This window comes from Sturnus vulgaris, chromosome 22 (assembly GCF_052056855.1).
Source record: "Sturnus vulgaris isolate bStuVul1 chromosome 22, bStuVul1.hap1, whole genome shotgun sequence".
NCBI lineage: Eukaryota > Metazoa > Chordata > Aves > Passeriformes > Sturnidae > Sturnus > Sturnus vulgaris.
In genome coordinates this window covers 1,019,102-1,047,059 of record NC_142264.1, presented here as the reverse complement: position 1 = coordinate 1,047,059, position 27,958 = coordinate 1,019,102, and the positions used below count along the sequence as shown (strand labels likewise).

Genomic DNA, 27,958 nt, shown 5'->3' with positions numbered 1-27,958 from the left:
CCTGCAGTGAGAGCAGTCTCACTGTCTGTTGGAGGGGGCAAAGGCAGAAATTCAGAACCACCAATGCTCACTGTTTTTTTTATTGTCTACTAAATTAAAACTTATCAAATTAGACTTCTGCAGAGCACTTTTACTCCTGCTGTTTTGTTCCTGGAGTGAGGTAACAAAGCAGCTCCTTTTCTGCCCCCAGTGCCAGGTGGTGCCTGGAGGGAAGCACAGCTCTCACCTGCTCTAAAGGAGGAAGGGAGAAGCAGCAGCAACAGCACCAGGTAGAGACACACAGAGGAGATTGGGCAGAGCCTCTTTATTCTGCACCAGCTGCTGTCTGAGCACCCACAGGGCTCAGGATGTGTCCATGGTTTGCACGGTCTCATCCAACACCTCGAGCTCCAGATGTGCCACATTCTCTGTGAGAACAGCAGTTGTTCCTTTTTCACACTTGTATCTACCAAACCTAGTAAAGAAATGGGGGAAAATTAGTCTGGAAGATGGTACATAGGAAAACCTGCATTTCAAATTTTAGAACCCATCAGGTTCAGAATTTTCCTGTAAAAGTCCAAAGTAAAGAAACTGTACTTACTGCAAAATCTATACTGATTGCAATAACTGCCAGAGTTTCAGATAAAGCAGCAAGTTCAGGAAACTGTTTACAAAAACACTGCCATGTAACTGGAAAGGTTTTTATTGAAATTAGTGGGCTTTCAAAGTGGTGGGGGACATTTGTGTTAAAAACCAAAGAACAAGCAATTTGCTTGTTTTGCAACTCCAGAATAATTCTAACACTATATCAGCCTCTGTTCAGCTGCTGCTGTGGCCGCTCATTTGCTCAGTTTAAAGTCCTACGGACTGGAGATCACTGACAGAACTCGGTGTTACTGAGAACAGGCCTTGCCAGGCCGAGCAGAGACCCCACAGGAGCTTCAGGATCACTCACCTCTCCCCCTTCCTGTTGGCCACATCGTAGGGCCGGAGGAAATCCAGCTTGCTCTTGCTGATGACACAGATGTCGATGTTGCTGCCGGAGCCCAGGTCGTTGTAGATGCCGGCTGCGATGGCGTCTCGCACGAGCTGCTTGGCCTCCTCCTCCTGGGAAAGGGAAAAAGCTGTCACTGCCCCAGGGCTGGCATTGCCCAGGACTGGGCATCCCTGCACCTGTGGAGGCTGGGCTTGGAATAATAAATGATACACCAACAATAAATCAATCACCAGGTACCCAGTAAAAATGCTGCAGTTGGTTAAGTTTGTATCACTGAAGTGAAACAAAAGAGGAACTTTTTACAGTAATGGATGTAACTAAGAGACAGCCACTAGTCAGAAGGAACCAGAGAGCAAAAGTGCCCATGTTACACAGCAGCACTCAGGAGTATCTTTTACACAGAAACATTTCAAATTCAAAATATCCATTAGAATACTACACCAGATCTGTAAGATCACATTCCCCCCTCACCAGAGCAGTGAAAGGAAATCCTGCACCCTCAGCTCCACTGACCCTGTGCCCTTGTCACCTGGCCAAAGGGTCAGAATGCAAGGAAAACAGAATGAATCCATATAAATATATATATGGATATATGCATATATCATACACATATATATCTTTTCAGTAGCCTAGAAAGTACAAACTAGAGAATATAAGACCCCGTACTTTCTCTGAAAGGTGCATTACTTACTTGAAAACTGACTAGAGCTGCCTGTTCCAGTACAGAAATAGTAAGACTGGAACACATGCATGGACACAGAGGCATGGACTCGTTTTGTCCCCAGGTGTGTGCAGCAGTGGCTGCTCAGCTCACCCAGCAGATCCTGCTGGCATGCCCAGGCTCCCAGGCTCACTCCTCACTGCTTTGCTGCTATTTCACACCTTGGAATAATCCTCTGCCACCAGACACCAGAACAAGAGATGGGGTCAAGGCTGAATTTGATAAATGCAGCTTTTTGCAGTGTGCCTCATTTTCACAGCCTGTCTGTGCCAGGACCCTGCCATGTGACAGCAGCAGTGCCAGGGGCAGCAGCTCCCGACTGCAGCTGCTCCAGCCCCGAGCGCAGCTCAAGAGGAGCCCAAAATTAGCTCAGCTCCCACCCGCCTGCCCCGCACTCCCTGGTGCCCCTCTCAACAGTGGGAATGACATTATTCCTGTGCCAACAGCCACAGCAGCAGGGCACAGCCCCCACTGAACTACAGAAAGCAAATCTTACTTCGCTCTCAGTTTTACGACTATTACTCTTTATAAAATAAATAAATTGAATTACACTTTCTACCAAGCTGACTAGAACAATACAGCCATGCTGCAAAAATAATCCCTGTACCCTTCTTTTAGTGTTTTGGGCAATAAAATCCTGATAAGCAAGTAATTCCTCACTTAACTGACACAAGACTGTTGATGATTTGTTGCAGACTAAGGTTATTTTAGTACTATAGTGAAAATAAATAAACCAAAGAAGTATGTGTAGATCTGTTTTAAGAACTAACTGGTAGCAAAAGCAGAGTAATTTTAAGCTATGAGTGTTAGGTATAAGAAAAGCAGCTTAGGAAAACTACAGCAGATTGGTGGAGTTTGTTCCACTCTTCCTTTTAATTTCATCCTTCTAAGTCAACACTGTAAACCTCACAGACTCCTCTAATTTAAATCTGATTTGCTTTTCAAAATGTACTGCATCACCCTATTGTTATCAGAACAGTTCAAAAACTACCCAGTAAAGTGCAGTGGGAAGAGCTGAGCTGTAACTGCACTGAGGCAGCCACTGCACAGAGAGCCCAGGCTGTAACCTCAGCTCCTTCACTGACACAGTGCAGCTCAGTCTGTGAACATGGAATAATTGTTCCTGCTCCTCTTTTTACAGTTTAGAAAGCTGAACGGAATAGCCCCAGAAAAAGCCAAAGTACTGCTTACAGAGATCCTGCATGGAGTTCAGCAAGGACTGCTATTTGCAGTCACAAAATAGGGGGTTAGCAGGAAAGTGCTGACACAGTCTCAAGTACAGGGCCCTCAATGAGTCACTACAATAATTAATCTTAAAAAACCCTAAAAGTTCAGAGTATATAAAAGGAGCACTTCCTGCTTTATGGTTGCAAAGACCAAGCTAACTGGGAATATCCTCCTCTGGGGTGCGCAGTGCTCCTTAAATGAGATTACAGGCGGGTGATGAAGTGCAGGGCGAGGCAGCGGTGACAGGCAGCGCTTTATGGAGCGATCTGTCTGTCCCCATCACACAGCCCACAATGTGTCCCCGGGCTCCAATGTGCAGCTCCATTTACCCGCGTGTGACAAATGGCAGCGCTTGGCCGAGGCGCGGCGCAGTAATGGTCAGCACAGCTGTGCTCTGGGACACGGCCCCTTCATTACACTGACCACAGCACGGCTGCCAAAGGCTGCCTCAGCAATTGGGCACTCAAGGCTAAAATAAATAACTCAGCATGGAAGGCTAATCTGAAACACTGTTTGATAAATTATTTATAACACAGACAATTGTCTGCATTTAATATTGGCGCTACTGGTAGCATCTTTAAAAGATGATTTATGTGTTGTAATGCCATTAAGCTTTATATGGGCCCACTGCTGGCTATAAAGTCTGCTGAGATTTAGAGAATGAGTTTTAAACTGTCACTGCAACATCATAGTAGATAGAGCCTGTATTAAATCTTTACTTTAAACCTGTTATCTGGAGAGTTGCAGTTTGCAGACACTCAGAGCTGATGGATTACCTCTCACAGCTGCTCTGCCACGAGTCCCAAACAGCACCGAGGAGCAACTTTTACACATTATTCTTCTATATGACTTGGATCAACTTTCTCTTCTCACTTAAGCAATTTCCAAATTTCAAGTGCTACTGAAGGAAAAAAATGAGACTTTCCTACAGGAGATGAGGCTACTTCTACATTGTATTAATACTGTCTTCACTAATAACCTGTAAACAAGTTTATCATTATGCTCCAGCAGCAAAGGGAGCAGCTGGAATGGCTTTTGAACATTATTTCCTCACATTTGTTTTGTAATTTCACAAGCAAGTTAAACAGGAGATGTCTTTTCCAGATTTTAAAATTTTAGAAATTATTGATTTTTTTTCTCTTACCAAAATAAAATTAATCCCTTCTGCAGGTCACCAGGATGCTGTTAGAGATGCAATACACAGTGCAGTTCTCCAGAGCAATTCTTAGAAAGATTTGAAATGCAATGCACAATCACCATAATATGAACGTAAGCAAGCGTTTTTGTAAAAATGAACAAATGCAAATACTTACAACGTTGTCTTATATATATATATATACTTAAAACATGTCTTTTACAATGAGATTTGTTGAAATACTATCATATAAAAAGTTGATACCAAAAGTGAGACTTGTATGGGAAGAAAAGGGAAGGAAAAAAAAATCAGAAGCTTCAGGAAGGACAATGACAATAAAAAAAATAAATCCATAAAGGAGTGTTGGGAATTTGGGGATAGAAAGCAATACCTCTTGAAGGACATAAGCACCTACAGGAGCACAGAGTCTGGAAGAGATGCTGAAGTCTGCTCTAAGTCCAAAGAGAACAAACCTGAGAAGCAAAGGATTTTCTATTTCTTGTAAGGGAAGGCTGGAAGGCTCCAGCAACACGAATAGATTTGGTTTGGCTGTCAGGAAAGGGACAGGCATGTGTCATATAAACCACTCAGGTTTAATATGTCCCCCCCAAAAAAAGTGCATTTCCAGTGCTGCCTCAGAATAAGGAATGACACAACCTGTCTCTTTTTTTAATTAGACCTATGTGTTTTATGTTCTTGTTCATTGTGACTGAAGTGCCAGTAAATGTTTATTTTTCTAACCATTTTCTGCTAAGAACTTTCCAAATAAAGTGCTCAGTAGTCCCTAATTATTATTCTCAGAGAAAACAGTTTTTTCCTATTCTGAGGAAGCTGCCTGTGAAGCACAGGCTCATCCCCACCCCCTCTCTGATATCATACACCACCAGTATAATAAACCACGTTAATATTTCATACCAGGGTGAAATATGCTGGAGTATCAATTCAACATCTGCTGTCTTTAGGGTACTGGCGTCCCGCAGAGACACTTTCAATTTGTAATTGAGTTCTATACTGAATTAATCAGCAGTTTATCTTTTTTAGTAAAATAATGTCTTCCCCACTAACCTGGATTTACATTAACAATTTATGCCAAATTACCTGCCAAGACAAGAAACTTATATGATTCGGAACTACCATTCAATAACATTAGTTGCTGTATGTCATTCCCTACACAGGGATTAGTACAATCCATATTTCCAACGGCACAGAATTAAATACAAGCTCTTCTCACAACTATGGGATTTCTTTTAATACTATTCCCATTCTCTAAACTAAGAATGATTACAAAAACTCGTTCAATCCATCACTTAGTAAAGTTCACAGGTTTTAGGGAACTGATTCTCAAAATGGGAACTGGCTTAACAGCACCAGAGCTGTAAATCCTGCCAGGCTGCAGCTCCTCCTCTGGCCCTGCTGTGCTGCTCTACAGTAACACACTGACCCTTAGCCACCCAGATATGCAAACCCTGCAAAAGACTACGGGTAAAGTTACTTTATGTTACTGCATATAAAAAAATTAATATCAAGCAATAACACGTCTGGCTTCAAAAAAAGCAAACTCTGCTCATCTGACTATTGCTTTACCTCTGACAAACTGATGGAAGGGAATGAAGGTCAACATTTTATTTGGAAAAGAAGCCTTGGGCCCTCAGGTAATATATCCTTCCTAATACACCAAAATGCTCCATAAAGCCCAGGCTGGCTCCCTCCTCCTCCTCCTCCTCCTCCTCCCCTCACAGCAATTGCCCTCGGCCCCGCCGGCCCTCGCCGCGGGAGCAGCACTCGGGCTTCGTGCCATGTGAAATATTTTCCAGTACATTTTGTCTGTGTTCTGCAGTTATGGGAGATATACAAACTGGAACAATTTAAACTGGAACACCTGCTCCTGAGAAATGCATCAAAAATAATTACCTGTCCTCCCCCTACCCTGTGCAGTGAAATGATCTCTTAACACAGAGCCCTGCTTCTGGCCAGCTTGTCTACATTATTACGGACAAAGTTTAAGTGTTACTTTCATAAAGGTGAAGAAATTGTTGCTCTTTGACATGCAGCAAGGCCCAATTTATACAAAGGTAACATTTATTTCCCTTGATACAGTCTGCAAACAGCAAACTGGAAGGCAGCACTGCTGGATATCTCTGGGAACTTAGGACTGGTGCTGCCAGCAGTGTCTCACCGAGTTCAGCACACAAACCTTTCATTCTGAAAGCACCCCACAACACCCTGCTCCTGCAATCCCAGCCATGCCAGAGCATACCTAGCTGGCATATTCCAAATCAGCCCAGATTTCCTGTTTTAACACTAGCTCCACAAAGGAAATCGATCCAGGGCACAGTTCTGTGAAAGATGATGAAAACAGTACAAACTGTCCAATGTGTCAGGCAGAAACCAGGCTGCCACAGGATAATTGTGATCTAACCTAAGAATAAGAAACAGGTATGATAAGCCTTTATTTTCTGGCTGACTGTGTGCACTAATACCTGATATTTACCCATGGAAATCCGTGTCTCCAGGAGACACGAACACAGCTATGTCAGGAAAGCTGAAAACTGCAGTGCCACAAGCTCTGGCAGCAAAGAGTGAAGATATGCCACTAACAACAGTCTCGGTTCCTGTCAGTGGATAATGAAATACACAGACACACAGCACACAGAAACACAAAGTCCTGATTTTTGCTCACCAAGTCAGATTTTGCCACCCCCATTTACTTAACTCCGTGTTTGACACCAACAGGGGTTCAAGTATGTCAGACAGGCTCTCCAGCCTAACTCCCATAGTCTGGCTTGATCTCCATTGTCTGCTGCCAGAGTGGAGCCCACAAACCTCGCAGCAAGTGGTCACCGTGGCACAGAGTCATTAAAGCTGCGGTGTCAGCTGGCGGGATCAGCGCGGCTGCCACACCTGAGCCCGAGCTGATCACCGGCACTAATGAACACAGGGCTCATCTGCAGCCTGTCACTGTCCCCAGCCCCGCCACACACACGGCCACAGCGCTGCCCAGACAACTATTGTTAACATTAGAGACTTCTGACAGATCCCAAAAATAGCTCACTATTGTTGTCAGTAGTTAATAAACAAAAATAATTCTACCATATTGAGGGGCAGTAGGAAATGTGAGCACAGGAACATTTGAAGGATCTATGTGTCAGCTGCTTAAAAATGGAAGAAAGTGACATGTTTTCATAATATTTTGTAGTGTGCCTGATGCGGTTTTTTTACTGAAATAAGAGGTGCACAGTGAAAGCTGCACTCAGGCTATTTTGTATTTTGATACCAAAGAACCCAGAGCACATGGAGCATCCCAAGGAAAGCACTCTGTGCCTCAGCTACTTTACTCAGGGATTAGGGATACTCGGGAATACCTCAAAAACCACTTCTCCCAAACGTGCCCACCAGATTGCTCCCAGCCCATGTAGGTGCCACCCAAAGGGGTGAGCCAAAGCCCCCACTGCAGAACGGTGACCAAAGCACAGCAGGGGATCACCCCCTCTGGTGGGACAGCAAGCCGCAGGTTTTGGGACAGCACGGCTGCTGCAGCACGAGAGGGCCTGTGCTCCATGTGGAACACAGAACAGTCCCCTCCTCTTACTCATCTGTTCTTACCCTCCAGGGTATTTTTGTTTTCATTCAGTACCACTTGATTTCCTGCCACACTGAAGAAATGGTACAATAAGTGACTGTAAATATAATCTCACACATTTGTGGCGATCTAGCCTAGAAATAATTATTAAGTATCTGCCAGACTATCTCCTCTCTTCCACCTGTTCTGCTCCTGAACTCACTACACCAAGATTTACTTTCTTTTCCTTGCAAACGTTCTGTTTTCTGTAGCTTCTGATTCTCTTCCTTTTGGAATTTTGGTTTTTATTAAACCTGGCTGTTTTGATGAAATACAGAAAAGAAATGAAGTTACAAGCAGCCTTTCGTTGCTTAAACAAGAAGTCTACAACATAGCCCCACTGTGCATCAAGTACTTCTAAAGACAAAATGCTTCTACTTTTCAAACACCAGAAATCAAATACCAGAAGAAAATAGATCCCCCCCTCCCCATCTCCTGAGGAATTCAACCACCACAGGATAGATAAACCCAGAATCCCAGCATTTAATACTGTAAACATTTTTTCCCAGCTCACAATGCCTTCCATATCCACTGACTCAGTATTTCTTTGCTATTGTTTAACACCAGAAGGCACAAACGCATTTACAAAATGACTTCAAGGTTTAAAATCCAGTGGTGACTCTATTGGAAGAAAAATTGGCTGCAATGAAAGATCTAAGCTTGAAACACTCCATTAGATGTGCTGTTCTTCCACTTACGATTTTTAAAGTAGATCTATAGCTGCCCACATGACAGATTAATATTGTTCCACAGTAGTTAGGTGCTTGGCATTACATTTTTGAAGCATCTAGAGGCCTTCAGGGCTGAAAGTGTTCCCATCCTCAGCGATCTATAATGGTTCCTCTAGAGGCCAGCACTCCTTCCCACAAACCCTGCCTCCATAAATCAGGCTGCACAAGTGGCACTCGGGGACGTCACCATCCATCTCCACTGCTCCTCTGAAGGATGTTGGGTACAGATCATCTCCCAGCACTGCAGCCAGGGAAAGGACCATCACAGTTGGCACTGATAAAGCATGTGCTACTTAAATCTGAAGACACACTAAGTCTATGGAAAAAAACACATCCTGCTGGTGTTAGCATGCCTCAGGCACTGGGAGAAGCTTCAGCAACTCATCTTCAAAAGGCAGAGAGCCAGGGCTCTAGAAACCTGCAAAAATTGGCTAAGCCTGCAGTCTTTTTTTATTTTATTATTTTTTTATTTTTTTTTCGTTGAGCATCTTCAAAGTCTACGATTCTAACTGTAGGGCACAGCAGCTGCCACTGCAGATTTGATCCTCTCAGCTTTTGGCAGCTCTCAACTTGAAATTCTAGCAAAAGAATTTTTCAAGTTGCTATTATTGCCTGTCATGGATTTATAAATATTGTGCACTATCTGCTGTGGCATGGCTCTCCTGGGACACCAGTGCATGCCAAAAGCATAACAGAATGAAAAACAGTTCCTATTCTTCAAATAAATGCTAATTTTTTTTAACTGTGCTCACACGATGCGTTTGGTGATCAGCTTCAATAGTACAGAATATATATCAGAGGCAAAAAAGCTGATTGTCTTTTCCAGTAGTATTCAGCTGCTACTTTCATTAAGCTTGTTTAATTACATTCCAGATGCTAATTTGCAAGTTGATACCAGAGGGTGCAGGACAGTTTGCCTTTGAATCATTTTTCTGTGATGTGATGGTCTTGAAGCACACCACTACCCTCCAGTAGCCCTAGTAAGCTATTCTGACAATTAGTGCAAAAGAAAGGAGCATTGATCTTGACAGAAAAATAATAATTTTCTATGTATTTTATTAAATTAATCTCCAGCAATTTTATCTTCATTGCCATTTCATAGCAAGTTTTATGTAAAATATGTATAGCATACTTCAGATTTAATTTGGATTCATTTCAATAGAAATACTTGTTATTTTATTAATTTACTGAAAAAAAAACCCCCACATCTGACTTAGAATGTAAATATAAATTCACAGCCATAACAGAATATGAGGAAGTGGTTAAGGGAACAGTTGAGCTTTATCACATTAAACCTTGCTGGTTTGGCAAATACAATTCCTGAACTGTTATTAGATAACAGATTATCCAGGAAAACCAAAGGAAGGGTTAAGGTGCATGCAAGTCTCACAGATCTAAATATCTATTTCAACAAATTGGTAGGCTGCATTTCTACATGCTTGTTATAAGTGACTATCTGCTGCCACTTATGGTTGTGTGTGAAGACAGTTTAATGAGGATGACCTTTCTAAATAGGAAAATTTAGAGATTTACCAGTTTTTGGTGCCTTTTTTCGGCTGCTCTTAGACAAGAAATGACTTAAAATCCAAGCTTGAAAGCTAGCTGAGAAGAAATGAAAATTGTAGTTCCACAGCACAGCTCTTTGCCATTTGTATCTTGGAAAGAGGACTATTGTGCAGTAGCTGGTGCTTGCAGGGATTTGCAGTCCGTGTTTGCAGAGCAATGGCACACATGCCAAGTGCACAGTCACACAGGAGGCTGCAAAAGGAGACTCTCATTCTTACAGCAGCACGAGAGGAGAGGGAGAAACAGAATCTTCCTCTCTCTCGAGTGGCTCTATCAGCCATCTGGTGTGAGGATCCTTCCCAGAGACACTTGGGAGCCTATTAAACATATTCCAATATTTCTGATAACAACTGTAAATATACTAGAGGCCAGTGTCTTCAGATTCCATCCAAATCACAGGAATCCTGCTGATCCCACTGCGTGTCCCTAACTTTGCACACCTGCAACTCTTGCTTACATACTGACAGGAGAGGGGCCAGGGATAATTGCAAAACTGCTTATTACTAATGCTGAAGCAATTAACTAATGGCAAACTTCTCAAAACAAGGTGGGAGGGGGGTTGACTTTTTAAAAAAAATCTGCTGGAATTGCACGCTGTGATTTGTCAGGAGATGCACCAAGGTACAGCAGATCATCTCACATTTTAAACTTCACTTACCAGCTTTATAGAGAGGAACTGTGGATTTATGGGACCATCACCTAAAACCACAGTGCACTTGAGGGGGAGGAAATGACTCACAGCAGCTGCATTACAAAAATGAGGAGCATCTGAAGACCTCTACTGATAGTAAACTAACTTTCTCCTTTTCTACATCCTTCAGTGATACTGAAGAGCTCCAAGCTTTGTTTTATTTGCCTTTTAGGCTGAAATGATTGCAACTGTTACAGTTATGAGTAATTTTTAATGGGCTCAATTTTCAATCTTGTGTTCAATTCTCATTTTTCCTTTACTGTGGAATTATGAATCAATTGGAATGAGGAGGAGCATTCACAGAAAGTCTGAAAAGATTAATGTGGTTTAAGAGGACTTGACATTCCTGAGGCATTTCATGAAATACAGAAAACCCTGCAATGTTTTTTAGTTAATTTCATCTGGATTCTCAGGGTTTAGATTAGAAGTATGGTAAAACCAAATGCAAGAAATACCATAGAAAATACAAAAATGATGCACTGCATTCATTTCTAACTGAACAGTTTACTCTGATCTTATCATGACACTCCAGCTTTCAGCTTTCCTGAATGATTCTTGATAACAACAAATATTTTCCATTTTTTATCAGTATCATCAGTAAAAACACAACCTCATGAGTCTTCTGATAATCAGCTTTTAAGCAGATATTAAAAGTGCAAACACTAGTTTTGAACATACCCCATTCAATCAGAATTGTTTTATGTACTACCTGAACACTTTTTGTTGCATTCTCTTTTTAAGACAGAGAGAAGGACAGACTGAGAGAAAAACAACAATATTGACTGTGCAAGGGCTGGTAAATTCCTGAAGTCAACTATAACCAGTGAGCTATATATTTTGAAAGCCTTCACCTACATTCAAATCACACATTTTCCCATATATAAATACAGCTTCTTGCAAATTTATTTATTTTACCCATCATTTTTTACAGCTTTGCAGTAAGCTGATATTAGTGCATTTTAAGTGCAGCAAGACTAAAGCAGATTTACCTTTCTTTTAGAGTTTCAAACCTCCTAAATTCTTATGATCATGAAGATTGCTGAGGGAAGAAAGAGGGAGGTTTGAAACCCAAGACTTACCTCCATGTCGGGTTTGTATTTATCCTCAAACACTGCCATGGCCGCCAGCGATCCAGAACCTGTGGTGACAACACCAGGACACCCCTTTAGCCAATGGATTTAGGAATGGCAACTTTTTTAGAGAAAAATCTAGTACATCTCATCAGCACAAAGCAAACTGAAGCCCACCTTAGCTCCCTCTGCACTAAGCCAGAACTGTTTAATCCTGGGGGTACAGCCTCAGCACAGGCCCATCCTGACACCATGTGAACAGAAGATACAAAAAGGAGGGTAGAAACAGAGTCAAGGGAATGCCACAGTTTGCAGTCTACTCCTCCATCCTCCTGCCCCTCCTAGAGGGGAGCAGGAATGAGGAGATGGCCCCAGCCCTGGGGATGAACAGGGCAGGGGCTGCTGCCAGCAGCAGATGTCCCCTCCAGTTAAACAGTTAATTGTGCTCCTGCCATTGTTTTTACAATAATGAACAATAACAGCTGAACGAAGTGCCAGAGACAAACCACAAGTTCAATGTTCCTCTCCAGAAAGGACCAAGTACAAGTGCAGTGATGGAAGAGGAGCCATCTCTGCCCAAAGCACTGTGACTTTATATACAAAGGGTTATAAATGTGTCTTTCAGGAATTAACACAAAAAGCAGGATGGTACCATTTGAAACTGTAAACTTGCTTTGTTCAGAAAGAGTGAGCCTTCAGGAAGGTTTTCTTGTCTGTCGGTGGCCCTACCCATATTTCAGAGAGCACTACTTTTGGGGAGTGAATAAAGTTACCTGCAATTTTTTACTCCAATTAGAAGATTTTTTGGCATTTATTACTTTTTAACTTGTTTTGCATAGTGCTATCTGTTTAGCTGGGTCACAGAGAAAGCCATATTTCCTATTTAAAATGATTTGTGTATATCGCTTGACCACCTCAATGGTTTAGTGAAAGCAAAAGGCAGCGATTAAACAGTTTCAAATGAGGTGTCCTGCTGATTTTATCAAGTCTGCTGAATGTATAATGAAAAAGGAGAAGCTGACAGTGACACTGTTGAGAAAATACAGACTACCTTAGCTGAACCATTTAAGGAGGTCCAATTATAGATCAAATTTAAAGGGTTGAAACAGCAGATTTACAGACACAAATCAATGAACATGGTAATCCTGATGAATATGACAGATATTCCTGTTACAGAATATTGCTGTGGTTGAGGATCATTACCTTTACAGTACCAAATACATCACATCTAAAAGCAGTAGGACACTCTAAGTGTGTACTTGTATTGCAGGCAATGACTATTCATTTACACCTTGGAGCAATACACAACTCCATTTTTTAAATGCTGAAACTGAGAATAAAGAAGATTTTAAAGCAACTAATAGCAAAACTGAACTGCTGATGCAAACAGCTGATATCACAGAACAAACCACAAATAAAAGGAATTTTACTGACCCTTCAAACAAGGTTAAAATAAAGTGTGTGCCAAAACAAATAAAGAAACCCGAACAATAAAATAATAATTCTTCTGGAATTATATAGGAATATTTCTAAAGAGAGGGAAAAAAAAAAAGTCTGAGCTATGGTCTCAAACCAAGCCCACATTCTTGCTTTACTGAAATGAAGGCCTACCATGAGCTGACAGGGAAGCCTCAAAGCTGGAAAAGAACCCTATTTTTGGGGACAGCTTGACAAAATCAGAGTACAAAGACTAGAAGATGTGCAAGAAATAAAATATAAAATGTAATATCTGGCCAAAATTACTACATTAGCTATTTAGTTGGGGAAAAAGTCCTCTTAATTTTTAACAACTTCTATTGACACACAAAAAATTATCGATAACACAACTGCATACATGGCTCAGGCTGAATTCCTCCAGCTCCTTTTAAGAAGGAGTTCCCAAAAGAACCTATGGGCAGGAAATCAGTAACTTAGAGAAAAAGAAAAAGGAAAAAGGCGGGGGGAATCTTATGTTACAGTACATGAAATCCTTTATACATAAAGAATTACACTTAATTATTTATCTCACTGTGTTACCAAGACACAAATAAATGCCAAATCTACTATCAACCTTAAATAAATAAATCCAGACAGTCCTATAACATAAATTTTCAAAGGGTTGTTTAAAGTTTTAACTTAATTAAACCTACATGCAGACATTTACATCTGAAAACCAAGATCCTAAGGAGGTTCTAGCAGAACAGGAAGCTGGAAAAGCTGAATAGACTCGCTTCATTTTTTTCTCCAGTGCTTATAATCCTAAGCAAGCTTGCATTTAAAATTTACTTAGCAAAAGCCTCCCAGCACAGCAAGGCATTCTCTGAAAGAATAGATTTTCCTGATTTTAAATAGCACAATGAAAATTCCTCCCTGTTCCCAGCACCAGATGTAAGCCCCGTGTTTTCAGGAACACCAGTCAATGCACACATCTGAGTGTCTGCATCAAAACAAAGCATGTTTGACAACAGCACCAGGACCTGCTGTGCAAAACCCTCCACGTGCAGACATGCCCTGAGCACAGAGCTGAGCAAAGCCCACCTGCTCTGCTGGGACAGGCCTGCCCATGCAGCATGGACGCTGCTGAGCCCTTCGCTGTCCCCCGGCACCCACCTCCCTCTCCTGGTCAAACTGCCCTCGTCACCCAAACAGCCCCACAACGTTCAGCCTCTCCAGCTGCCTCCTGAAAGCTGCATTGTGACAGGCAATAAAACTGCCAACTTAGGTAAACACTGCAAGCACGGTTTTCTTACTGCAGCTCCTGTAAAAACACAGAAAACTTGGATATTAAGGGTCTATGGAGAACTTGTTTGTGTGTGGGGAAACAGCTGCTCTCTTGTCCGTGCACTCGGTGCCCACCAATAATTCATTTTTAACAAGCATGCTTTGCCTTTATGCAGAAACAAGCATCACAACTCCCAAACAAAATGTCTGGAGAAGGATAAAATCCCAACACGGCAAAACACCATCCATTACCTTGGGGTGGATTCCCTACCTCATACACACAGTAACTGATTTAAGTCGCTACCAGCTCAGATTCGGCAGCAGCTCCACCTCAAATTCATTAAAACCTCCAGGAAGGCTGTGTGATAGCAGGCCATTAAATGGTGTCTTTACCTGAGCTCAAAGTAACACCAAACCAGGTATTTATCTTGGGTAAGATTTCAAACTAAGCTCTGCAGAAATAGGGCATTTTCTTTGCTGGATTTATTTTTTCCACATGTTTAAAATTTGTGTCTCTTCTGTATGTGAGCAGTAAGAAGAATTAAAACAAAGGGTAATTGGCAAAGCCATACTTAATTTTTATTATATAGCATTCAGGAAAAATCCTTTCAGATCTTTAAAACCCACTAACTGCTAAGAATGCACTTAATACTGCTTACACTTACCATCAAGTTAAAAATGTCATCTCAATTCCAAAGAATTTACTTTGCATATATTTTCAGTAAGCTACATTTTAGAACCAAATATTCAGGAAGCATTAATGTAATATCTACACACATAATGAGTGCAAACAAATTCTACAGAACTACAGAAGCTGAACTACTCAGAGGCAAATGCTTTTCAGTCTCCTGATTAGCATGAACCAGGTAAGTTATGAAACGATAAGAGAATTTACTGTTCTCTTCTTTAAGTAACACTGGTCATTTCCTGAATTTTCCCAACCAAGCTGCTGAATTTTCTGCATGCAACTGTAATAAACTGACTTTAAAAAACCATCTGGTCTTCACTTGAGCAGTTGTACCACTTCAGTATTGATTTAAAGTGGAAGATAATTATTGATACATAGCAAAGAAGTGCAGCTCACAATATTCACTTGAATTACAACTGTGGGAGCTTTTCTAAAGCAGATGCTCTGGATGCTTTCAGCAGAACCTTCACTGAAGACAAGTTCTCACTGCCCAGTACAGTCCATCTCCTCACCCAAGGACCTGTTTGCTGCCACACCAGAGCATGTGCAGAGCCCTGAGAGCAACATTTAGCACCTCCTCATCCATCACTGCCAGGGCTCCCTGACAGGGCATTTATTCACACGCACTCATTGTTATTCAATTTGCTGCTCATCCCAGGTAAGAATTCCATGATCTCGGCAGCCCCTGGATTGGGATCATTTTTCAGCTGGCTCCTGGCTGGGGGCTGGCTCCCAGCAGTGGGAGTTCTTGCTCTGCAGCACGACACTGCCACTGCTTGAAGAGCTGATTTATGAATATGAAGCACCACTGGCACCAGGGGAGCAGCTCCAGCCACGAGAGACTCCTGAACACTCCGCCTGCTTCCAAAAGCTCAAATACACACTTCAAGTGCTTTAATTTTATGCATGCATTTCATTATAAGCTTTGGCCAGAAGCTTTCCTAGACAAGCCAAGCAATCAGACAATCTTGCATCGTTTGCTGAAATCCAATTTTGTCCTTTGTCAGCATAAACAGTTTAATTTGATGTTCTCACTCCTGAGTAAGCACTGTGTACCTTTTAAATATCTCCTGCAAGGCAGGACACCACTGTCCATCCTGACAGACCAGCACACCAAAATCAAACTCAACTTCTCAACCACCTTTCCTATTTAATACTAAATTTCCAGAAGTTAACTGGCCAAACATACCTACCCTGATTTAAAAAACTACCTTTAGAACATTTTGGATAAAATATCCCAAAAACTACTATTCCAACTGCTACCTTAAATTTGACTTTTCCTAGTTTTTCTGCTGTCTTGAGTCTATCTTTCATCCATGTGCATCAGATAATTTTTTAGCAAAACATATTCTGGTCACTGGAGGAAGTGTGAGTGCCCCAGGGGTGGGAAGGTGAAGGACCCTGATGTTGAGAAGGGCTCTGTCCGACAGCGTGGCTAAAAGGAATGTCTGGGTACCAGCCACACACCTGGTACTGCCCACAGCAAACCAAACTTTAAGCTGCACGGAACTTAATCCTCTGATATGCTACTTCCCACTCGTTTGAACTTGCCCTGCTACCATGCTATTTTTGTGGAGGGAAAGAGGAACTGCCAGGATTTCCTGACAGGCCACGTTTTAAAGCTTTTAAACCTGAGGCAGGAAAGCCAACACGTGTGGAGTGCCGAGCGCGTGTTGTGATGTAGGGGTGCGGTTCCCTGACCCTACAGCCCCAGCACCACGGGCCCCACAGCCCTCACAGGCCCTCATAGCCTTACTGGCCCTACAGCCTCCACGGGTCCCACTAGCCCTCATAATCTCACAGGCCAGGGGCTCCACAGCCCTGGCCCTACAGCCCCCATTAGGCCCCCACAGCCTTACGGATCCCACAGCCCTCATAGCTCCACAGCCCACACCAGTCATAGCTTCACAGGCCCTACAGCCCTCATGGCTCCCCCCACACCCTTCATAGCCTCCCCACAGCCCTCATGGCCCCCCACACCCTTCATAGCCTCCCCACAGCCTCACAGGCCCCATAGCCCTCATAGCCCCCCCCACACCCTTCATAGCCTCCCCATAGCCCTCACGGCCCCCACAGCCCCACGATGACGTCACGTGCCCGCGCCGCCGTGCCCGGGCCGCGGGCGCCACCCAGCGGCCGCGCTCCGCCGCTGCAGCGGCCGGGCCGGGCCGGCCCCGCTAATTGCGGGCGTTAATCACCGCTCGCTACACCGAGAGCCAGCAGGAAAACAAGGACCTCTGCCACCTCCAGCAACAGCCTGAGCAGGTGCTTTAGCCAAAGATGGCAGCCAGAAAGAAAAAATATTAATGAGGATCTATAAATGTGTGTTTTCCCATCACAGAAGCAGCATAAAAGCTGCACCAGGCACAGGCTGGCTGATTTACTGATCTGATAACACTCCGTTTCCAGATCAGTTTTCTGATATATTCATTTGAACTTTCCCTTACACTTCCATGGCTCTATCAAACATAAGCTTCTGTTTAAAATAATCCGAGTCTTCCAAACAAAATACAAGTTCCCCAAGTGAAATTTGTATGAACCACGAGTTAGGACAACCTGCAAATCAAGTTTTGGAGGATTTCTTTTTCTTCTTTCAACAAGATTTTGGGAATCCCACAAATCTTGTGCTTTAAGACGTGGAACACACAAAGCAACGTTCCCAATATCAGCCTTCTGGCAGCTGAGTTTTATCCCAGCCCATGTTTGTGAGGAAACAAAACAGTGCACCTGCCTTATAAATACACGTACACCTTTATCTGTGTAGTCTGAGGCGCACACAGCTCCCAGCAAACAACGGGATTAAACTAAAACCGCCCTGAATCCCAGGTTTAACCATTTCCCGCGGGAGCAGCACTCACCCATGGTGACGTAGGGCAGCTTGTCGGTGGATCCGTGGGGGTGGATGCTGTACAGGTGGGGGCCCGTGACATCCACTCCCCCCAGCACCAGCGAGGCACCGATGTAGCCTTGGTACCTGCGAGCAACGTCTGCGGGTGAGTCTGCAGCTCAAAACTCAGCTGTGCCTGCTTAACAGGCATTTGGGAACTGTGCTGCAACTACCCGGGTACAGCTCTGCACTAAACACGCTGCTTTTACCAGCTGGCAGCAATAAAGTAAGGAAAGTACTAAAATACGGTTTATTTCAATATCCAGCAGACTTTCTGAGGTAATGATTCTATTACAAATCGCAGGAAATTCCCAGTTTTACAAGCTTGCACTACAAGCTCTGTTACTGATCCAGCCTTCTCACCATAAGGATACACAGCAGTTTTCACGGGTGTGATGATGTAATAAACTAATACCCTTCTATTCTTGTTGTGTGCCTGTTGCATACTTCTTTAAAACATCACAGGCTCCATTTCTCTTCTATCTCAGTTAAGATGCCCATGAAGCAAAGAGAAATTATTAAATCTTTCCTGAAGTCTTGTTATGAAGCAGGCTGAGACAGGATGCTCCTTAAGCATCATTAGGTAGTTTTACCAAACTAATTCTTGTTAATAAGCAAGAAACCCACTCAGTTACCTGAACAGCATCTGCTTGAGCATCCGATTGGCCGTGACAACTCGTGGGAGCCGTCCTGTGGACAGGGAGTGGAGCTCCAGGTTGGAGGAGATGAGCTGAGTTGTCATCTCAGTGTCTGCAGCTGTTCCAGCACCACAGCAGCTGAGGAACGTGATGAAAAAATGAGGGAGACAGAAACCCCCACGTTCCATGCAACGAGCAGAAATTTTCTCATTGTAAAATTGAGGTAATTAAGCTTTCACACAAAGAGCATGAAACAAGAGAGCCTGCTTAAGTGTCAATGGAATACCACAGACCCCCAAGCCTTGCTAATAAAATATAATTTTGAAACAGAGCTTAGTACTTGCTGCTAGTAAAGAACACGGCTAAAACCCCAGTACCAACATCATTACGCAATAACGTACACAATAAAATAACGTACCACCTAACAAAAAACTGCAATACTTACTAGATATTAGGGGAAATGAAGTGTATTTTCGAACAGTTCTTGTCAGCAACAACCATGCCCTCAGTTGCTCTCGTATCCGCTCCGAGGACGATGCCATCCTGCAGGAAGGGACAATTATTCCCGAAGCCGGGACCTCGGGGGGCCCTCCCCGGGGGCAGCCCGGGGGTCCGGGATGGGCCCGGGCACACCGGGGGTGACTCAGCAGCGCGGAGCCTCCGCCGCGGGCCCGGCCGGGCCTTGCCCCCCGCCCGCCTCACCTTGAAGATGACGCCGGCGATGGTGGTGCCGGTCTTGCGCGGCGCGGGCACCCGCAGCCCCTTCTTGGCGAGATCGGCCTCCAGGAGCGAGTTCCTGCAACACAGGGGGCGAGTGAGGCCGAGCGGAACGGTCCGGTAACCCCGCCGCCGCCTCCCGACCCGGCCCCGCGCTCCCCCCGGCCCTGTCCCGCTCCCGGTGCCGCCGCCGCCGCCTCACCGAGCGCAGTTGTCGAAGCTGAAGCCGCCGGCGGGCGCTCGAAGCACGGACACGGCCGCCATGTTCCGCCGGGCACGGGGGGGCGGCGCGAGCGCTTCCGGGGCAGCGAAATGGCGGCGGGGCCGCGCGCTGGGGGGCGGGGCCGGGCCTGGTCCGAGGGGCGGGGCCATGCCTGAGGGGCGGGGCCTGAGCGTTGTGTCCCGCCCTTACAAACCGCGGGAAACTGCGCGGGGAGGCGGAAAGTGCCCCAAAACTGACCCCAAACTGATCCCAAAACCGACCCAAAATTGCCCCAAAATTGCCCCCAAAACCACTCCGAAACCGACCCTAAACCGACCCAAAATCGCCCCGAAGCCGCCCCAGAATTACCCCTAAACCGACCCCAAAACCGTCCCCAAACCACACAAAACTTACCCCGAAACCGCCTCAAAACCACCCCAAAACCGCACCCAAACCGACCCAAAACGGACGTGATGGCAATGGAATGGTTCTATGGCAAAAAAAAAAAAAAAAAAAAAAAAAAGGGTAAATGCCCATTTTCGAAGTTGCAGGAGTTCTGCTGTATGTCGCTAACATTAATGCAATGCTTTCTGAGTGAGCAACATCCAGCCCCCAGTTTGACTTTCCCTCCAGTGTCAAATGTGTCCACCGAGCACAGAACCTCTGGCCACATCTGCAGAAAGGATGTGCTTTAAAGGAAGACAGTGAGATTTTTCCAAGGTTCATGCATAGTTGCTTTCTAGATATTATAAGTGCCTGAAATTAAAAATATTCTTGATTTTAAACAAATAAATTGCCATTTGTTCCAAACATTAAATATTAATTACTTGACACCTTTTTTCTTGCAGGAAAATTAACCTGGAGACCCCGTGTCCAACTAGATCTGCATGCCTGCACTGTCCCTCCTAATTATTGACTGTTTACCACCAGGGTGTTCTTCAGATGAACAATAAAAATGGGATGGGTGTGCAAAGCCACTGGGCAGTGTCTACTTTTTCCTCCAATGCTCAAAAATTCTTGCCAATGGGAGAGAACAAAAACAGCCACGGGGAAGAAATCCAAACCCCAGCCTCTCTCTTGAATGTGCCAGTCTTGCAGAAAAAAAACCACCAGACCAGGCAAGACCATCCTTAAAGTAAACACACAGAGAACCTGCATGATCCCCTTCTTTCAGCCCTTGGGTAACTGAAATCCCATGTTCTTGTACACCACTAAAACTAGGAAGCTGACAGACAGGATATCCTGCTCACAGATGCTCTTTTTTCATTCTAACACAGTTGTTTTTCTCTTCACTTGATAAAGTTAAAATAAAAAGTCTCTGGGGTGAATTACAGCCATCAAAATTGGATTGGCATATAAACTGTGGAGCAGTTGGTGGTGGGGAGTCTGGGGAAAAGGAAACAGCAGGTTTTAGCTAGAGGGGACAACAGCTTTATTTCCCTTTTGGTCCTTGACAACTAAGCAGATGTCCTACAATTATTGTTTTACCTTCTAGAAACAGAGTGCCTTTTCCCATCCTCCCAGATACTCACAGGACTGGCCCTCATGCAGATGTGCTGGTCCATCTCCTCCCTGCTCCAGAGCCATCTCTGCACCACCAGCTCCATCTATTGCTGGGTAATGGCTGGCTGAGAGTCAGGCCAACCCTTGTTTCTCCCTCAGCTTTCTGGGATACCGATTTCCAGTCCCATTGATGCAGATACGACTGATGGTCTAAAGAATAATATCTCCTCTGACCATCTGACATGGGCTTTTTCACACCTGTATTTCACACCTGCTTCTGGGTTGATGTCCACTGTAGACACAGGTGTCTGTTGATGTCTTTGAGAGCCCTTTGGTGCAGACGTCCCCAAACCCTGACAGCAGTGATGGGTAGCAGGAGGTGTCCCTGGGCACCCCCTCTGTCACTGGGCACCCACTGTGCAAGGTTGGAGGGCGGAGCTGTTCTGATGAGTTTGGGAAGTCCAAAAGTATGCAGAAGAATAAACACTGGGGAAGAGAGTGCCAGGTTCAATTAATTTTTAAGGTTCTGGTCTCATCTATAAATGAGTTCTTGTTATACATCTCAGAACACCTAGGGCTGCACACCTCAGAGCTCACCTTAACTTGCTATGATGAACTGCACTCGAGCCTGAAAAATACAAACTTTTCCCTTTATTTTTTTTTTTAAAGCAGTCCTGAAATCTGTTTCTAGCCTTAACAAAGCTGCAATCCAGGTTTGTCATCCTACAAGACATCTGACAGGGAAGTTAAATAGCACTCCAGACACATTTTTTAAAACTTGCTTGGGATAGGAGGAATGTTTAGTGTTATCTCAGCAGGTGGGCATTGGAGCTGAGTCTGTCTTCAGTGTGTGTGTGTAATGTATAAACTCCCAGGTATTTTGGTGTCTGACACCTGCCTGGGTTCCCAGTTTTGTGTTCAGTGCTTTCTCAAAGTGTGAATGACAAATGACATCTCAAATTCTTGGACCTTTTGAAGAGACGCTGGGTAACTTGGAATGTTTAACGAAATCTTCAGTATGGTTTTCCTCTACGAAGCTTGCACCTGCTCTTGCAGTGTGAGAGGCAAACATGCTGTTTCAGGGAAACTAGAGGAAATCACCAGGCAATGTTTTGCTCTCTAGAATAAAGGAGTTAGAAAAAGTCAAGTTCTACCCGGTGAGGCTGGCCTCTGCACCACCCAGCCAGCCTTGCACAGGACAGGTTTTCTTTAGAGCTGGTCAGAGGCAATGCAAACTAGCCAGGAGCTGAAAGCACTGGTGGTGCTCCTGACCCCTCATCATGGCTGTGTCTGGTGCAAATTCCAACATATTCCTGGCTGGTGTGCATTCCCAGCTCCCAAACTAGCCAGCAACTCCTGTAATGTCCCAAGGTGAACTTGTGTGAGGAGTGGAGCCAGGCAGGGAGATAATCGCTGAACTGGAGAATAAATGCACCATGTGTCTCTCCTGTTCCAAACCACTCTAATTTCAAACATCTTGCTTCAACAACGATCTGTTAACGAGCTGCAAGCCAAGAATCTGTCAGAAGAATTTAAATACAATTCTGACAAGATCAGAACTAGATAGACTCAAACTTTACCAACCTATGGCTAAACCAAAGCTTATCGAGTCAGTTTTTGCCCAGGTCAGGACAGAAAGTGAGCTTGCTGGGATCTTCTTCATTGTAACCAAAACTTCCAAAAGCAGACTCATTTGACATCTTTAAATTCATTAGAGGAAATAGAGTGTTGCCTTGAGTCCAGGAGGGTGCCTTTACTACTTTGAAAACTGAAAGAAGTTGAAGCTGGAGCAGACAAGTGGTGCAGGAAAGGGGATGATGTAGTGAGATGTGAAAGAAGTTCCAAAGAGCTTCTGGAAGAGCCTTTTCTGAATGGGAATGGCTCCTGGCAGGGCTGTAGATGTGAGGACAGACTGTCTCTCTCCATGGGACAGGATGTCAGTAAAAGGGCTGTGAGGGAGGATTCCCAGTCCAGGTTGGGAATCTACACTGGAGCTGACTGAACACCCAGGGCTCAGCTGGACACAATGTGCTTCCTTTTCCTCGGCATCTGTGCTCCTGTAAACGTGGAGCTGCTTATGCCAGTTGTTTGTAGACCCTCCTGTCTTGTGACTGACGTGATTAAAGCCAGTGAAGGGATGGTTTCTCTACTGCCAGGCTCCTGCAGAGAAGACTTGGGCCATCTGCTTGATGGTCTGTTGCGTTTCTGGCCGCTGGTGCTGTCACAGTGGCTGGAGCTCTGCTGTCGTGCAACAGCCACGTATGGAAAGCTTTATCCTTTAATGTGAAAAATGGGAAAGACAGATGCAGTCTGGGTCTAATATTGTTTCTGTATGCTTTTCTCTCATCTCTCAGGAGCTCTCTTGCTGCTGCCTTTCCTCACTCTGAGCACCAGAGCTCCTCTTTTTACTTCATACAACAGGCACAGTCACTGTCCCCCAAATCCAGATCCCTGCCTGATGGTGTTCCTCAGGACCTCCAGAGGATTTGAACCATTTCCCCATGATGGCTGTGACCTCAGCCTGTGCATATTTACACCTCACAGAAATGACAGTTTGCAGAGTTTTTCCTAGCTGTGATTCCAGGTTCAAGTGGATGCACAGTGGCTGTCTGGTTAAACCAGCAAAATCCCTTTATTAAAAACTATGGAAAAAAGGTATCAGAGAGATTTAGTGTTTCAAAGAGGATCAGAATCAAATGCCCTGTCTTGCTGGTAGGAGGATGGGAGATTTAGGAGTAGTTAGTAGCTTGAGAAAAAAAAACACCAAAAAGATGAGTAATACAGACAGCTCCTGTTTTTTCTGTTAAGTTTCTGGGCTACACAGATTTGTTATAAATGATGGCACTAAACAACGAGCTGTGCCCAAGCTCCCTGAAAGGCTCTGTAATATCAGCAGCTGATGTCCCACTGCGCAGGGACACAATTGGGTCTGTTCCTCCAGACAATACACCTGTCACTGGGAAACAGAAAGCTGGCAATTAGCAGGGAGGCTCTGTGTTGGGCTTTCATCCCAGACAATGAGGAGGGCCTGGAAGAGTGAGATTAAGGCTGGCATGTCCACATGAGATTGCTGAAACAAACCTCACTGAGACTTGGGGGCATTTAAGAAGCAAAAACAAGAAAATAAAATCCTGGTTAAACCTAACTCTAGTTAGAAAGGAAAACAGCACTGGAACAGGATCCTTTGAAATGTAAGTCTGGGGTTGCAGAGGGAACTTTCTTCTCAGCTGACATGTCTTTTAGTTGTCAGTGTATCACAGGAAATGAGACCAAGAGGGGTTCTGCACTCAAGAGCTGCAGAGTTCTGGGAGTTCTGCATTGCTCAGCCAGGACCAGGACTAAGCAGCAGCCTCCACAGACAAGATTTTTTATCTAACTAATGCAAATTCCATGCCTGGAGACTCCATACTTTGCACTCTGAATGTTTAAAGGTCTCCCAAATTACTGGTCCTGCAAGGGCCCCAAAAGCAACACAGCAGCAATGCACTGACACAAGTAGAGCCAGTGACTGCTTGTGACCAGTCCTGAACCTGGAAGATGTGAGCAGCTCTTAGAGAGGAACTCATTTGATCAGGAAGTCTCAAACATTTTTTTTTTCTCCTGATGCAGGTGTTCTTCCAACACACAGGAATCAGGAAAGCCGGAGGAAAACTAGGAAAATCCTTTCCTTGCTATCAGCTCCTTCTCCCCAGGGATGTAACTTAGGATTGCCACATGCCATAAAGCAGTGGGTGGGGGTCTGCAGTGATGACAGCCGTGCTGGGCACAGCTCCCACTGCAGAGCCCTGCACGTCCCTGTTCCGTGGCTGAGGTGTGCTTGCTGTGCTGAGGACAGGTCACCTGCTGCTGGCAGGGAGAACTGTACATTTCCTGTGCAAGGAGGTGTTTGGTATAGGCAGGCTCTTGAGACCTCCATGGGTCCCTCTGTCCCCTTGGGGAGGTATTGCTCTGCCTGTGACCTTGTGCCCTCTCCCTTCAGCTTCCTGAGGGACATATCCATCACCTACCAGGCTCTTGATGGGAAGCCTGTAGCATCAGGAAGTTTGGTCAACCCTGATGTGACAGACTTGAAAGGAGAAGGCATGAGGAAACTAAGAGAACTAGACAAATAATGGCATTGCCAAACATGAAGGTGTCCGGCCATAAAATCACATCAGTGCAGACCTTCAGTGTGCAGGGTGAGGAACTTGTTTGGACACCTGGAGAAATCGCTTGAGCACGTGTCCTTTCTGTCCCTGCCCTGCTGAGCTGTGGATGGGAAATGGCACCTGCCATCCCAAGTCTGAACTGTGCTCTTGACAATGCACGGCCAGGTACAGACCAGTTTTCTAGGTCAGGTGAGTGTGCAGGTCAGGTGTGGCACCGTGCCTTTGTCCAGAGGGGCTGGGAGAGTTGTCCAGATTCTTCCAGGCACTGCTGCTTCTGATAACTCGATCCATGTGAGAGTGGTAACGTGTTTTAAGAGCCTGCTTGGAGTGACAGAGATGGGATGTCCTGCACTGAACAGTGGGAAGCTGTGCCATGACCAGAGCACTGCAATGAAGGGTTAATTGCTCCCTGAATGCTGATGAATCTTCTTTTGGGAGAGCTGGCACGGAGAACCCGCAGCAGCACAAGCCAGCAGCAGCTTGTGAAACATTCAGATGAGTGAAAGGGTAAAATAATTGCAGTATGGCAGTTGTGTGACACACTCACAGCGCCAGGACTGGGGAGGGAGGTGAGTCTGCATCTCTTCTACCTGTGCCCTTGGGAAACCTGCCTTGGGTCGAAACTGATTCTATTGAAAGTTTGGGTGAACCTAAACTCAGTGAGGAGGAGTTGGGTTAGAGAGAGTGTCAGTCCTGAGCAGCACACAGCAGGATGTAAAGAGACTGGAGGAGAATAACATGTCCAACTGGGCTAGGGGAATGTTGTTTTGAAGGATAACTCTGCGAGGGACAGGCTTGCACATGACTGAGTGATCTCTGACATGCTCTGTGCTTTGTTCCATTTCTCAGTGCATCTTGCTCAGACACATGGCTTCTACTCCATTTGGCAAATATTTGATTTATAAAGATTAACATGTTGCTCTCCCATGTGCTGGGAAGCTCTTCCAAGGGTTGTGTGAAAGATGTGCCTCGAGGGTGGCAGCTCAGGGTTTACTCACTGCTAAGGAAACGTTCCTTAAAAATGCACCTGAGCTGATTTTTTTAATTGACTGAGTGTAAACAGAACTGCAACCTATTCCAAACCAAGCTAACCCAGAGTGACAGCATCACCCAAATGGCACAACACAACTTGCCCTTTGCTCAGCTGCTTGTTAGAGAGATTTACCAGCGTTAAAAGTGCTTTGGGATTTTGCCATCCAACCATCCCAAGGTTGTGTGTCTGCTTGCCAAGGTCTTCATGTGCTGGATCGACACCTCTTAACTCTAGGAACTCTGTCATTTCCAATTGACGTTAAGATGTATGAATGGAGGTGATTCCAGAAACTGCAGTTGCCCTAAGGAGACAGCTGACTGGCTTTGTGGGAATTAGTGCTGATACCATGAGGAGCTGCCAGCCCTGATGGCAATGAATCTGCTCCATGGCAAGGAGCAAACAGTTGGCAGAGCCCATGTGTGCACAGAAATCGTCTGGAGAGCTGGGAGGTCCAAAGGAACCATATTTCCTGGGCTGTGCTCTTTGGGGCCTTTTCAGTGGGATTTTAGGTGAAAGCACAATGAGATGCCAACTGTTGGTTTCCACTTGCTGGCTGTGACCTTTCCTTTGAAATGCCAGTGATGCTTTCTTGCCAGGGTCTCTAGAGCCATCCTTGATGCCAGCCAAAGCATCAAGCTTTATTTGAAAGTCCAGTGTATACTTATGGAAATCAGTTCATGTTTAAATTCAGATAACTGGTGTAGGTGAGGTTGAAAACTTGGGTGGCATTCAGTGATCACAGGAAATTTCCCTTCACCTCTCTGCATGTGCACAGAGGAAGTTTTATTTGTATATACAGAGAAGAGGGAGGCTGAGGGTTTGATCCCTTTTCTCATGCTACCAGAAAACTGCATTTTGTGCTCTTACAAAAGGTAATTCATTCTGTCTGAGACACAGGCACAAAGACCAAAGTTTTGCTGCCTGCTGGGAAACTCTAACTCTCATTAAACCTAATCCACACCTAAATTTGATAAGCTTGAAATAGTTTTGCAGTTTCCCTCTGAAGACCTTTGGTGTAAAGTTGGGCTCTGCCTCGTGCCCTTTGCTCCCTCCATTATCGAGGGCAGCAGGATCCAGTTTTGGCCAGAGCAGGGGAGTTGAGCACAGTTTCTGCACTGCTGCCTTGCTGCTGGCAGGCTGTTGGCACTCTGTGCCATTCTGCCCAGGAGTGCCAGGCCATTTCCCAACTGGCAGTGGTGACTAAGCAGCCCAGAGCAGCTGCCTCCAAGGCCCATTCTTCTGTGGGAGATTTATTGCTGAGAGCAGAGGCGTTGGGATGGGAAAATTGTCTTCATTCCCAGGCGAAGACCCTGAGGAACAAAAGGCAGTTGCTGGTGAATCCATGGTGTGATTCAAGCATTTACTGGGATGAGAGGAGTGGGAGCTGTGTGCCTGTTGCTGTAGCAAAAGTGAGTGGGCATCAACCAAAGGAGCAGCTCTGGCTGGTGAGGTGGAGAGTGCCAGAGCCATGGGGGTGACCTGGAGCCCCCAGCCTTGGCATTCTCCCCGGGGCAGCTGCAGGCCCCAGTGTGAGGAAACACCGGAATGCTGAAGCTGCTCGGTGAGGACGTTACACCAGGAACCCACTGGACACCTCCACACCTGTCCCTCCTCACCTGCACTCCTGGGCTGCTTTGGGCTCTTGCTGCTGTGAGGATCCCTGGTCACTCCCCACTGCCTGACTTCTTTGCCATGATCATGTGCCA

The 27,958-nt window shown here is 45.0% G+C and overlaps 1 protein-coding gene across 1 annotated transcript; it reads right to left on the bottom strand.

The window, feature by feature from the left end:
* Positions 1–284: 284 nt before the first annotated feature.
* On the bottom strand, positions 285–19,712 carry PSMB7 (proteasome 20S subunit beta 7). The gene is made up of 8 exons (XM_014880009.2): positions 19,569–19,712; positions 19,352–19,445; positions 19,095–19,192; positions 18,647–18,787; positions 17,983–18,098; positions 11,746–11,804; positions 935–1,086; positions 285–454 (listed from the first exon to the last, which is right to left on the bottom strand). Exons 1-8 carry the CDS (start codon positions 19,628–19,630, stop codon positions 343–345), a joined length of 834 nt encoding a protein of 277 aa, XP_014735495.1. The 5' UTR covers positions 19,631–19,712; the 3' UTR covers positions 285–342.
* Positions 19,713–27,958: the final 8,246 nt, after the last annotated feature.

Coding starts and splice junctions, on each gene's coding strand:
- PSMB7 (XM_014880009.2), bottom strand. CDS start 19,630: ATGGCGGCCGTGTCCGTGCTTCGAGCGCCCGCCGGCGGCTTCAGCTTC. Junction 18,099..18,646: donor CTCAAGCAGATGCTGTTCAG/GTAACTGAGTGG, acceptor CGTTGCTCGCAG/GTACCAAGGCTACATCGGTG. Junction 1,087..11,745: donor AATACAAACCCGACATGGAG/GTAAGTCTTGGG, acceptor TCCCTTTCCCAG/GAGGAGGAGGCCAAGCAGCT.